Below are 14,377 nucleotides of genomic sequence, written 5' to 3'. Positions count from 1 at the left end.
TCAGATTCTTGGTGCGACAGCAGTAGGGTTCCCTGTCGTCAGCGCCATTCGCTCTATCGCGAGCGTGGCTAACATGGAGGCTCATCAACTTCCGGTGTGGCCACCTGCGAATACCCTGCTCCCTGCACCTTTTCTTCAAAGGTGCTAGACCCACGTTAGGTTCTTTTGCTGCCTGAGTTATGGGCATGTAAAAGTACTGAGGAATGGTTTCCTTAGACAACGTTTTAGAACTGCTGCATCTCTCTTCTCTACACCTCTTCTTCTGCTTTTTCTTCATTCCCTTGTATCTTTTCTTTTTGCTTATGTAGTTAGTTTTTAGTATAAGCTTATTCAAGCTCTTTCATTGTACGTTGTACTATTTCTTTGTCTTAATAAAAGATGAATATGTTTCCTTCTAAATACTTTTCTTTTCTGCAGCAATTACTTTGTGAATGGGTGTACTACATGTGTATTTTCCTTTAATGATACTTAGGGCAGGAAACCTTGTAACAAAAAGCTATTAATTTGAACTTATCGACATTATCAAATATAATAAAGCTAACCCACAGTAGATTAAACTTATGAGACTAACCAAGATAACAGCTGAGTGCTCCGTAATGCGCGTGAGGCAGCCGTCCGAGAATGAGAAACTCAAAATAAACCATCCGAGTGGGTTGCCGAGTAGTGAGGGACTTTGGCCGTGTTTTTGATAACACCTGGCCCCATCTCAATCGCATTAGTTCCCTTGGTATTGAGGATCCGAGGATAAACTGGGGATTCCATTCGGTCTAGGGATTAACCCAACTATTAATGGGTAACTCCTCCATGGGGTAGAGTCTGAGGGCCATACAATGTCCAGATTGTGTCTAGAACTTTTATTTTTTCTTTCAGGTAGTTGGTTCCCCATAGGCTTGAGTCCGAGGACCATACAATGCCTTGGTTCTATCTAAAACCTTTTTTTTTTTTTTTTTTCCTTTCAAGTAGTTGGTTTCCCCATAGGCTTGAGTCCGAGAACCATACAAGACCTTGGTTCTGTCCAAAACTTATATTTTTTCTTTTAAGTAGTTGGTTTCCCCATAAGCTTGAGTCCGAGGACCATACAAGGCCTTGGTTCTGTCCAAAACTTGTATTTTTTCTTTTAAGTAGTTGGTTTCCCCATAGGCTTGAGTCCGAGGACCATACAAGGCCTTGATTCTGTCCAAAACTTGTATTTTTTCTTTTAAGTAGTTGGTTTCCCCATAGGCTTGAGTCCGAGAACCATACAAGGCCTTAGTTCTGTCCAAAACTTGTATTTTTTCTTTTAAGTAGTTTGTTTCCCTATAGGCTTGAGTCCGAGGACCATACGAGGCCTTGGTTCTGTCCAAAACTTGTATTTTTTCTTTTAAGTAGTTGGTTTCCCTATAGGCTTGAGTCCGAGGACCATACGAGGCCTTGGTTCTGTCCAAAACTTGTATTTTTTCTTTTAAGTAGTTGGTTTCCCAATAGGCTTGAGTCTGAGGACCATACGAGGCCTTGGTTCTGTCCAAAACTTGTATTTTTTTTTTCTTTTAAGTAGTTGGTTTGCCCATAAGCTTGAGTCTGAGGACCATACGAGGCCTTGGTTCTGTCCAAAACTTATATTTTTTCTTTTAAGTAGTTGATTTCCCCATAGGCTTGAGTCCGAGGACCATACGAGGCCTTGGTTCTGTCTAAAACTTGTATTTTTTTCTTTTAAGTAGTTGGTTTCCCCATAGGCTTGAGTCCGAGGACCATACGAGGCCTTAGTTCTGTCCAAAACTTGTATTTTTTCTTTTAAGTAGTTGGTTTCCCCATAGGCTTGAGTCCGAGGACCATACGAGGCATTGGTTCTGTCCAAAACTTGTATTTTTTCTTTTAAGTAGTTGGTTTCCCCATAGGCTTGAGTCCGAGGACCATACGAGGTCTTGGTTCTATCCAAAACTTGTATTTCTTCTTTTACGTAGTTGGTTTCCCCATAGGCTTGAGTCCGAGGACCATACGAGGCCTTGGTTCTGTCCAAAACTTGTATTTTTTCTTTTAAGTAGTTGGTTTCCCCATAGGCTTGAGTCCGAGGACCATACGAGGCCTTGGTTCTGTCCAAAACTTGTATTTTTTCTTTTAAGTAGTTGGTTTTCCCATAGGCTTGAGTCCGAGTACCATACGAGGCCTTGGTTCTGTCCAAAACTTGTATTTTTTCTTTTAAGTAGTTTTTTTTTTTTTTTTTTTCAAAGACTAGCCCCTCGACCAAGGTGGGGGGCGTTAGCTTGACGTTGGAAACTCCTAGAGCTGCCCGTGCCATTGACACTGCGAGACGTAGCCCCTAACGGAAATTTATGTCGGGACAACAACAGCGTATTGCTGGAAATGGAGGAGCTTTCGCAGACCCTTATTTGACAAAGGCTTGACTCCGCCACCACCTGTACCAACGCGCAAGCCTTCCCACAGACGGCGCCAATTGTAGGGACACGATTATTCCCGACCCAAAAATGACATTGGGCTCGTATGTAAAGGGCCCGAACAATATGATTTGTAGAGTGTGGGCTTGAAAGGTTGGACCTTGGTCACTGGACAGCGGTCTGGTCATGGTTTTTATGGAAGCTCATACGAAGATGGGCCTGGCGTGAATGACAAAACCTTTCTTCAAAGTCACCTATAGGGTTTTCGTCCTCGGACCCCGTCCGAGGAGCTTAGTGTTCTTCTCCTCCTCCGTTTTTTAGGGCCTCTCCCTCTGGGGGAATCCCCTTTCCCCTTGGTTCTTCTTCCCTTTTATACTAGTAGTTACTTCCCTTTCAATGTCCACGTGTAAGTTTTACTTTCTGGGATGGAGACTTGTCCTATCAGCCCATACCTAAAGTGGTTGGGAGTAGACGTAAAAGTTGAATAGCATGGTGAAGAGCATGGACCTGTCAGACGCAGAGTTCTTTATTACAGTATTGGCAGCTTTTTCACTTGTCTTGTCCCTACATTAAACTCGTCCTTCTTCTTTAGGTGTCTTGTGGGATACTAAGCGTGAGATCGTCCTCGGCCACATCCTTGGGCCTTTTTAGGGCTTTCATTACGCGTTCTCAGCAATAGGTCTCCTCGGCCTGGGCCTTGGGCCCTAATGTAAAGTGGGCCGGGACCACAAATTCCCCGGCCCCACAATTTCATTAGTTATTTCTTGGCTTATATATATATATATATATATATTATAAATTATAACTTTGTAATATGTAATTATATTAAAAATTTTGTATTTTTATATTTCTCTCTTATTCACTTTTAAAAAAAAATCTTTTTGGTGATTGATTTTATTTTTATCTTTATCGAAGGCAAGTAATCAAAAATAAAAACATAAACTTCTTCTAAAGAGACTTTCTAATAAATATTTATATCTCTATAGCTTGCATGCTACATATCTTCCATCATTAATGCCTTGCGTTTAGGTATGTCATGCAACAAAATCACAATAATTGTTGAAAAAACAAATTGTTATTTTAACAATGCAACATCTATTGGATAATTGAGGATACTAAGGACTAGAATCATAATTTTTATTAATTGATATTTTTTATTTAGCAACTGAATTTTTTATATGGAGGTTAGGAATTTTTGAGATTGAAATCCTACTTTGCAATCAAAGAAGAAGAAAAAATTAATTGTTTAAATATTCTTACAAAAATCAACGAAAGTTATGTTTGCAAAACATTCATTTACATCTTAGAAAAATAAATTAAAAATTGTGCTCACTTAATGTTCATTCCCAAAAAAGTTACAATATTTGCCGGATAGTACTTAAAGAGTTAAAATATTTGCTAGATAGAACTTAATTTATTATATAAAATTTTATAAAATAATTATATAATAAAATTATATAAAATAATTTGTATATTATTAATGTTACCTCATGTTTCTAAGTATACTATGCATTTATGATATGATGATTGTTGTAAATAAACCAAAATTAAATAATATTTCATATACTCAATAGTTTTCCCGTGCATTGCACAGGTCAGTGACTAGTATATCTCTAACCCTAAGGATTTCACTTCTTGTAAATAATATACTATATAATAAAAGTTTAGCTTAGAAATTGGCGTTATGCCAAGTGATTTCACCAAATTGAATAAATTTTTTTAGATTAAAAAAAAAAGAGACATAAATATGTCTGTTCTTATCTTCTTCAAGTTGATAAAAAATTTAATTTGATTAAAATCCAAATTCTTCATCTAATCATTTTCTTATTATAATTTATAAGTTGATAAATAATATCAATTTGATTACAATCCAAAATCTTCAACTAATCCTTTTTTTGTATTTAAATTATATTACTACACTTAAAAAAAAAAAACTACTTTTAGTGTTTAAATAAAACACTAATTCTATTTACATGCCACTTTTTTTAAGATTTAGACTTCAGCTTCACACTTCTACAAATTAGAATAACATTAGATTTTTTGTTTATATCAACTTCTTCAATGTGAAGTGTATATATATCAAATAATTCATAATGAATACCTACCATACGGTTCTTTTTCTACCTACAACCTTGCAGGTATGTATTTGTTTACTCTAATTTTTTTTCCATTAAATTGAATAGGTTTTGTGTATTTTTTGTCTTTTGTTTAACCTAATGCTTAAGTTTTATCCAATTTATATGATTATGGTTTGAGAATGAATCACATTAAATATGCTTAGACATGATTTTTTAAATTATTTTGTGTTTTATGATATGGGTTCCAATGGTGATATATTGCTTTCATCCTATCAATTTGATTTAGAGAACAATCTTCTTTTTAGCTTATTATTAAGTAAGTCTTGATATAATTTGATGATAAATTGTTCATAACAATTTGATTTTTTTTTTTTTTCCTGACTGAAATAGTTATGGCTAACTATTAAAAGTTGTACACTTTGACCTATAAAGGAAGGCAGTCAATCCATTTAGTGTTTTTTTTTTTTCTTTTTTTTACTTCTTTTATCAATCATTATATATAGTTTGACATGATTTTTATCAATCATTAAATTTTCTAATGAAGAAAAATAACAAATAAGAACAATGATACACTAAAAATATAGTGTACAAAGAGTTATTCAACAATCTCCCAAGGATACAAAATTCTCATTAAAGCACGATTGGTATGTTACAAAACAATAATTTGTTATTTAGGCATTATCATTTTATATTTGATAGTTATTATACTAATAAAATTTATTCCTTTTATTATTATAATAATTATTTATTACGTTATTGTTTATCAAATAAAATACATATTCTATAATTATAAAGCACATTATCGACAAGAAACTAAATAAACTTATGCCAAACGTACACATATTCATTCTAGGGAAGAATTTAGCAATAACCTATATAAAAGATTATTATTGTTAATAACATCAATAGAGAGATTAAATTTAATAGAATTGTGGAAGTTTATTTTAAGTATTGTGGGTCTGATTGCTTTCTCCTTCCTTAAGGTCTGTTTGGTTGGAGGGGTAGAAAAGTGGAAGGATAAAAAATGGTGAGAGGATGAAAAAGTGGGAAAATAGAAAAGATTTTAATTTTTCTCCTTTTTGTTTGTTTGGAAATGAAAAAGTGAAAGGATAGAAAAAGTAATTTTATATAAATTTATGCATATATCCTTGTCAAAAAATGATGCCCAATTAAAACCAAAAAAGGGATAAACAACCAAAAAAAAAAAAAATCAATCCCCTAAATTTATTAAAAATAAAAATCATGTCTAGAAAAAAAAAATCACATCTAAACAAAAAAAAAAAACAAAAACAAAAACAAAAAAACACAAAAAAAAAAAAAAAATGAAGAAGAGCAACATGGACAAGCCTATGTGCAACTGCACATGAGCATTTTTGTCCAAAAATGATGCCCAATTTTTTCCTTGAATTTTCTTTCCATTTTGGGAAGAAAACTTTTTGGTGGGTTAGGGGAGAAAACACTTGGATCCCACTACTTATTTTCCTTCCTCCCCACCGAACCAAACACACTTCAAAAAGTTGTCCTTCCCATTTTCTCTCCAAAATTTTCCATCCACCCTATTTCACCTCCAAACAAACACACCCTAAGTTAAAAGGAAAAAAATTATAGAATTGTTATAAGACAAATCACACTCTATGGTATTGATTACCAAGCTAATAAGAAACATGCTCATAAAATGAACATAATTGAAATGAATAATATTAAGATGGATAAGTAAAAATACAAGAAATATATGACACAAAATGAAAAAATTTAATTAAAGAAACGCCTAATTGTCAATGTTAAAAAGATGAAGGAGGATCACTTGAAATGGTTTAGTCATGTTTGCATGAGCAATTAATGCACTAGTGAGTAAGACTGAATTGATTCTAGTAAAGGGAATGAAAAAAGGTTAACAAAAACCTAAAATAACATTAGTTGAAGTAATAAAAATGAGCATATTTATTTAAAACATGTTAGAAAGTATAATTTTAAATGTGATAGAACGACAAAAAAAAAAAATATATATATATATATATATATATATGTGATCAACTTTAAATAGTCTTATAAGCATCTATAGACTACAAGCAAATACTATAGTTTTGGGTCTAATGTTTTATGGGGGAAAAATAGGTCAACCAAAACTCAACTCGCCATTGTATCATGTCAAGTCAACTCAAAGGGTCAAACAAATCATGTAAGAGTAAGAGACTTTTAAATTCTCCATTTCTTATTGAAAAAATATGCAAATGTTGAATTGTTTTGTACTATCTCAGTTTTTAGTTCTCTTTTGTTGTGGATTCTTAGGATTTATAAAAGTCATGATTATACCTATTGGTTATCTTTTCTTTGTGCCAAGTGGTTATAGTCTTCTTGTGCCAACAGTTCTGACTTCTGAAGCAAGTTAGTATAGCCTTGCCTTTGTCAACCATGCATCCATTGCTAGTGAGGTTTGCATCCTTTGTCTTCATAGCCTTTACTACTTTTGCTAAATCACTCTCCACAAGAACATCTTGAATGCCAATCTCAAATGCAAAGTGTAGTGCTTTGACCATTGCTTTCAAATCAATCTCGCTAGCCAAATGTATAGGTTGTTCTCGCTTGCAAATCACTTCTATAAGCTCTTTCTGGTCATCTCGTATGAGAGCTCTATCAAGGTTGTAAAGATTAGAAAAGGAAGAAAGAACAAAAGAGAGTAAAGAAAGAAGAAGATTGAGCTGAACGACAAGTTGATGATTAAACGATTGAGAGCATTCATAATATGAATTATTTATCTCCATGGTGTTGTTGGGGTTTGGATCCAATTGTGTTAAATCTTTTTGCAAAAAAAAAAAAAAAAAATCTTATTTATTTTCTGGTTATAGATTAATCTTTGTGTTTATTTTCTTGTTTCATTTTATCTTCTTTTGTTCTAGCTAATATTTGACAGAAATTAAAATTTATAACAATCAGCTTGATCAAGGTACGTCTCCTCCTTCTCCTTACCTTACTTGTTTCTACTTGGTTCTCATGCTGCATATTAATATTTTGCTCTCTTTTCATTCAAGACATATATTTGAGAGTATCATTTTTAACATTGAGGACAATGTTTGATTTAGGTTTGGGGGGGATGTACATAGATTTCTATCTTTTTGTTTTGTTGTGTTAAAAAAAAAAAAAAAAAAAAAAAAAAAATCTTTTGCCTAGCTGAGGTTTATGTTTTGAGTTCATTATACTACTCTTGCTTAAAGAATTTCATTGCTTTCATGCTCAATTCATTGCACATGCACATAGCCACTCAGACACAACTTGTTGTTGAAGGATAAAAATGATTAGAAAATCTTGATGATAACAATGTGGAGACTGTAACCCTTGTGAGTTTTGAGCCAATCATTATTTTTGGAGGGTCATTTATTGTTTTTAATCTTAAAATTCATTTGGAAGTGCGTAACATGTTTCCCTTGTTGTAGTCTCATTATTCTTTCTTTTGGCCAAGAAAAAAATAATTTAATTTTATGCTACACTTGAATCTTTTGAAGTCATTGATGTTAAATGAACTATACTAGTCTTTGAGAGATGAGATTAGGCCATTTTTGTCTACTTTGAGCCATATATGTGTTTTTCTTTTTCTTTCTTGATACATTATCCCTAGTCACCCCGTTGAGCCTTTTAATTAGCCTTTCTTTCTTAAATCCCTTATCCATAGTGTTTCAAGATGGAATTTGATCAGTTTGTTTCAATGTGGTGGTTTGTGTGAGAATTCAAAGAAGAAGAAAAAATTCAAAAAAATTCAAAAAAAAAAAAGAAAAGTGTCAAAAAGAAGAAAATAAAAAGGGTTCTCATCAAATTTTGAGAAGTGAAATGTAAGGAAGGAGTACTGCTTTGAAGAAGAAGAGTCAAAAAAAAATTGTTGAATGGAAATTCCAAAAAGAGTTGACATTCCGACAAATCTTGAAAACACTTCTTATTATTTACCTTCACCCATTTTTATTTCATTCCCTTTGCTTTTACCTTACATTACGTCCTAATAAAGTCCTTATTTGATCTTGAAGATTGTGTAATTCAGATATTGATATGACTGAGAAGAAAAAGGTGTGGTATGAATATTTTTGGCATCCTTTCATGAGACTACTTGTTCTTTCTTGATTAAGCGTTTTTCATGTGATTTATATGTGAGGTGTTTGATTTTGCTTACATTTTTCCGCTCACATATACTGTTGAGAGTGTTACACCCCATTTCAGAGTGATTTCAATTGTTGAGTGATAACACCGGAAAGATTTGAGTTGAAACATACTTTCAAATAGAGATTTGAGTCAAGTTTATTCTAAAACTAAGAGTATGTTTGGGTTGGCTACCACTTCTCACTCACATTGAGTTTTGATGGCATGAGAAATTTCTTTAGCATTTGTAGTGTTTTTGAACTTCAACTAATCCTCTTTGCAAAAGGCAATTGAAAAAAAAAATGATTTTCTTTGTTTTGTTTAGTTATTTATTTATTTGTTTTTTTTAGTATTCATTCTCAGAATTTTGTGGGTATATTCCCTGTAAACCCTCACGAGACTACAACTCGTCCACTAGTGTAAGCTAGGGGTTTAAAGGCTTGTTGCATACGCTAAATGCAATCGAAAATTCCAGCGAAAGTGGATTAGTTAGGATTTCCTTTTTCTTTGTTTTTTAATTTCTTTGTTTTGTTTTACTCTTTATTTGTTTTGCTCAAGGACTAGCAAAATGTAGGTTTGGGGGTATTTGATGTGCATGAAATATATACAATAAAGTACTCACATATCTACATATTTAGCCTTACTTTTATGTTATTTTGTGACTAATTATATAATATCTTTGTGTTGTAGGTAAAAAGGGCTTTACATGCAAAGTGGGGCTAGGCCAATTGAATCAAGCCAACTTACATTCAGCCAGGCATGAATTCAAGAAAAGACCAACCCAATTAAATTTAAGTTCAATTGGAGCAAGGAATCAAAGGAAATTTGCTCCAAATCCAGGTCCAATTCGGATTAGGATTCCAGACTACACATCAGTTAGTATTTTTAGTATAACTTTCGGGTCATATGTCCAATCGAGATGATTCAAGTTGGGATGGAACGTTAACTTAAAGGGCTACAACTTTGTAGTTTACCAAAAGTCCAAATTATGAAGTTAAATGGGCCAAAACTGTTGGTTAAGTGAAGCATAAAAATCTGGGATTTCCTCCAAACGAGAATTCAACTTGTAATAGGATTCCTTGAACTATTTAAGGGCTCTTTAGGGCAAAATTCAGGGAGGCGGAGGCTAGTGCTAGGGCTGGGGGCTGTACATAGAGAGTGCGGCTACTTCTTTGGTTTTCTTCCATGACAGTTAGTTTTATTTTATTTGTCTAGTTTAATGTTTAGTATTTTATTTTTGTGTTTTCCTTCAATTACCATGAGTAGCTAAATTTATAATTAGGGTTGAGGATGAAACTTTGTTAAGGATTAACAGTAATATTTATGTGATTTGATTTTTTCCACAATAATTGTTCTTTAATGATTTAAATTGTTCTTGCTTCATATCAATTGACTAAGATGGGATTCTAGATATGAGTTCAATCATGTTTTTCTCATGATTTAGGATTTGTCTAAATTAATTGAATGTTTGGTTTATTAATTCTTGATTATAAAATTGGATATCGCTTGTGATTTGTCTGTCAATGGATTTAATTTATGATTTGATTTTTAGAATTGGATATAGCTTGTGATTTGTTTGGCTACGGATACAATTGATGATTTGGTTTTATACTTAAGAAGCGAAGAAGAACATGCTTTTGATTTTTAAAATAAGGGTTTAAATGATGATATTTTCCATGATAGCAAGATTGATTTCTAGATTATCATGTAGTAAGTTGGGAAAAATTAATGATCATAAATATATGCTGATATAACTTACAAGGCGTATTCCAAAACCTTAATTCCTTTCTCTTGATTGTTTACATCTTTTTATTGCTTTATATATTTTTCTTAGTTTAACTATTTGCTTAATTTTATTATTTGCTTAGTTTATTTTATTGTAACCAACCAATTTTTATTTAAACTAGATTAGGATTAATTTGGTTAAGGTTTAATTAATTTTCCTACGTTCATACAAGTCCCTGTGGGTTCGACCTCGTTCTTGTCCAACTATACTTCGATACGGTTCGTACACTTGCGAGTATTTTAAAATTTCACAATACCTTGATTCCTCCAAACTGTCATCATCCTATGCTCATTTTTTTCCCTTATTACTAATGTTCTTGAGCCCAAGTTTTACCATGAGGCTGTCAAAGACCCTAAGTGGCAGGATGCCTTAGCTGCTAAGATTGCTACCTTGGAGTCTAACAACACCTGGACTCTTATTCCCTTACCTCCAAATAAGAGAGTTATTGGATGCAAGTAGGTGTATAGAGTGAAGTATAAGGCAGATGGGTCAGTGGAAAGATACAAAACAAGACTAGTTGTTAAGGGTTTTACTCAACAGGAAGGGTTGGACTTCACAGAAACTTTTTCCCCTATGGCTAAAATGACCATTGTCAAAACATTGCTTGTTATATCTGCTGTGAGAGGTTGGCATTTGGTTTAGCTTGATGTGAACAATGTCTTGCTTCATGAAGAAATTTACATGCAGCTGCCTTAGGGTTTTCACAGCAAGGGGGATTATCTAGTTTGCAATCTCAACAAGTCCTTATATGGACTTAAACAAGCCTCAAGATAGTGATACTCTAAGTTTTCAACAATTATCCTGAAGTATGGGTTCACACAGTCTAAGTCTGATTACTTTTTGTTCACTAAGAAGTGTAATGATTCCTTCATAGCACTGCTAGTTTATATTGATGATATCCTTGTTGCAAGTAATGATGTCCAAGCTGTTGAAGAACTTAAGGTCTTTTTGGATAAAGAGTTTGAGCTCAAAGACCTTGGAAACTTGAAGTACTTCCTTGATCTTAAAGTGGCTAGATCAGAAAAGGGGATTTCTGCTTACTCACTCCCAAGTGTAGGAGATCGTAGTAATATAATTCTCGAAGTATTGAGGTCGAACCACAAGGAGTAGGATAGATTCAAAGACAATATAATTAAACAAAAATTTGGGTAAAGAAGAAAAATACTTTTGCTTGGTGATTGTTAACAAGAATAATAATAAAAACTGATTTAAATCAATAATGTAAATACTAGGGTATCGGGGTGTTTCCCTCTATCGATATGAAATTCTTTATGATCTAAGAAATTATATATTTCATAATTGATTGTACTTATACAATTAAATACTTATTGTATGGCACCGAGATCCCAAGACCCATATGGGCCCTGGAACAGCACCATTGCCTTAAGCCCTTCTTGAAACTGCCTTCACGTAAAAACAAGTTTTGGGTCTTGAATCCTTAGAAGTGTTCGACATAAGCTTTCCCGAACAAGCATATGAACCGTGTCCGGGAAAATCATGAAATGCTCGGGAAACTGCATAACCGAGCACAATCGACTAAGCTGGAACCAAGTTCCAAGGCCATAATTGTTGCATCCCACTTTCACCTAAACACCCACTTAAAGTAGATAATATTGGACCTTCAATAGCACTAGCGGTGGCTGTAATCATAATCTCCCCACTAACCTTAGCTATAAATAGCAGAAGTTTGGGAAGGGGAAGGGGTTCAGAAAAAAAGAGAGAGAAACAATCAAGGAGGAAGAAAGAACGAATATTGCTTTGAGTCTCTCTGCCGAGAACGACCCAGAGTAGGAAATCGTGAAGCCCACTCTACAAATAAATTGTGAGCCCAAGTGAGTTCAAACCCAACAGCCTCATCTCTGGTCCCCATAATTGGCGTCCACCGTGGGGCTCTCCTACGAAACTGTGGTTCAACTGAGACTTAAACAAGGGAAATGTCCGAGGAGCGTTCGGGAGGGCGTGCGCCGAGCAGTTCCATAGGATCTTCTCGGGGATCGACGTGGAGGGAGAGAAGGCAGAAACGGCAGGAGGATAGGGAGCACCCCAGAGGAGAGGAAATGTTCGGATTGGGAGAAGGGTCCGATCAGACCCACCGAACGGTTTCGGGTGTCTCGGCGCATAGGCAGTATGATGATAGAGACCGAGAATTGGAGCAGTTGCGCAGACTGGTAATGGATCTAGAGCTGGAAGCAAGGGGTCGACGCCAAGAAAGGAATCGTAACCTCCGGCAAAGGAGAAATTGGGGCGAGGAGGGCTCCAGTCGATCTGGTACGCAACGATTCCAAAACCGATCACGCTCTCAAGAGTCACACCGGCACTCCCGAGAGACACGTCATCACCGGGACCATTCACGGTCACATGGATACGATGACCGAGGGTCAGAATCACCGGAGGAACGGCAGCCCCACAATGCTGCCATGGACGCCTTGAGCCGAGCCTTACGAATGGCTGCCCGGTCACCGTTCTCCGATGAGATTGAATGGGCCCCTATGCCGAGCAGATTTACATGACCGCCATTCAATTCCTACGAGGGGAAGACAGACCCTGTGGAGCATGTCAGTCATTACATCCACATGATGTCCTTGCATGCACACAATGATGCGTTGATGTGTAAGGTATTCCCCTCCAGTCTCGGCTCAACGGCCCTGAGATGGTTCAATAAGTTACGAAAAGGCTCCATTCGTAGCTTCGCTGAGCTGATTCAAGAGTTCGGCAGTAGATTCGTGACATGCAGCCGAGTGCAACAGCCGGTAAACGCGCTACTTTCCATAAAGATGAGGGTCGGAGAAACCCTTCGGAGTTATGCCAGCCGGTACTGGGAACTCTACAACGAGATTGGTGGAGGAAATGAGAAAATTGCGGCAAGCACCTTCAGGATGGGGCTCCCTGAAGACTCTGAATTACGGGAGTCATTGACGAAAAGACCTCCCGAGGATATGAGGCAACTTATGAGACGCATAGAGGAGTACAAACGTCTGGAGGACGATCGGCTGCAGAACAAGGGGAAAGCTCCGTTACTCGGGAGATCTCGGCAAGGCGTTGTGCCGGCAAGACCCAAAAAAGACTTCAGAATGCAGGAACCAGAGGTGCCAATTGAAGGAGTTAATGTGGCGTTCAAAGAGCCCGTGCACAAAATCTTAGATCGGATCAAGAACGAGTTATTCTTCAGGTGGCCAAACAAAATGGGGGGCGACCCATCTCGGAGGAACCAAAACCTATACTGCACATACCATAGAGACAAAGGGCACACCACCGAGCAGTGTCGGGTACTAAAAGATCACCTCGGGCAGCTAGTAAAGGCAGGGTACCTGAAAGAGTTTGTAGTAGACTCCAATGACCGAGAAGCCGGCCAAGGCGTCCAACAGAAAAGGAACCCCCTCCCGCCACCACTGGGGGTGATCGAAGTCATTCACGCTGCACCGAGAGGAACGGCAGCAGCAAAAAGGGTATTGACAGTGGCTTGCACGGAAAGAGATTCAGCCGAGAAGAAGAAGAAAGTTGAACGGCTGACCATCTCATTTGGAGAAGACGATTTGGAAGGGACGGTCCAACCTCATGACGATGCACTGGTGGTGACGGCTCGGATAAGCAGGTTCCTGGTGAAGAGGGTAATGATAGACCAAGGAAGCGGGGCTGACGTCATGTACCCAGACCTGTTCGAAGGGCTCAGATTGAAGACCCAGGATTTGGCGAAATATGACACGCCGCTGGTCTCATTTGACGGGAGAGTCGTGATTCCCGAGGGACAAATCTCTCTCCTGGTGGACATGGAAGGCAAGGGAGTTATAGTGACCTTTATAGTAGTCTGATCATTCTCACCATATACCGCAATCCTGGGGAGGCCGTGGATTCACGCAATGAAGGCTGTTCCGTCCACCCTCCACGTGAAAGTAAAATTTCCCACTGAGTATGGAGTCGCCGAGGTGAGAGGGAACCAACAAGTGGCGAGGCAGTGTCTTGTCGTCGCGATCAGGTGGAAAAGTGAACAGCTCGGACAAGCGGAGCAGACCGAGAAAGAA

The 14,377-nt window shown here is 36.5% G+C and overlaps 1 protein-coding gene across 1 annotated transcript; it reads left to right on the top strand.

The window, feature by feature from the left end:
- The first annotated feature begins 13,234 nt into the window (after positions 1–13,234).
- On the top strand, positions 13,235–14,167 carry LOC126689814 (uncharacterized). The gene is made up of 2 exons (XM_050384991.1): positions 13,235–13,527; positions 13,594–14,167. The coding sequence occupies exons 1-2, from the start codon at positions 13,235–13,237 to the stop codon at positions 14,165–14,167; spliced, it is 867 nt and encodes a 288-aa protein (XP_050240948.1).
- The last annotated feature ends 210 nt before the right edge of the window (positions 14,168–14,377 follow it).

This window comes from Quercus robur, chromosome 6 (genome assembly GCF_932294415.1).
Source record: "Quercus robur chromosome 6, dhQueRobu3.1, whole genome shotgun sequence".
Lineage (NCBI taxonomy): Eukaryota > Viridiplantae > Streptophyta > Magnoliopsida > Fagales > Fagaceae > Quercus > Quercus robur.
This window is presented reverse-complemented; position numbering and strand designations above follow the sequence as displayed.

What these genes read in the sequence shown, in the direction of transcription:
- LOC126689814 (XM_050384991.1), top strand. Translation starts at nt 13,235, where the DNA reads ATGGGGCTCCCTGAAGACTCTGAATTACGGGAGTCATTGACGAAAAGA. An exon ending in AAGAACGAGTTATTCTTCAG is followed by an intron (nt 13,528 to 13,593) that starts GTGGCCAAACAA and finishes CACATACCATAG; the next exon opens with AGACAAAGGGCACACCACCG.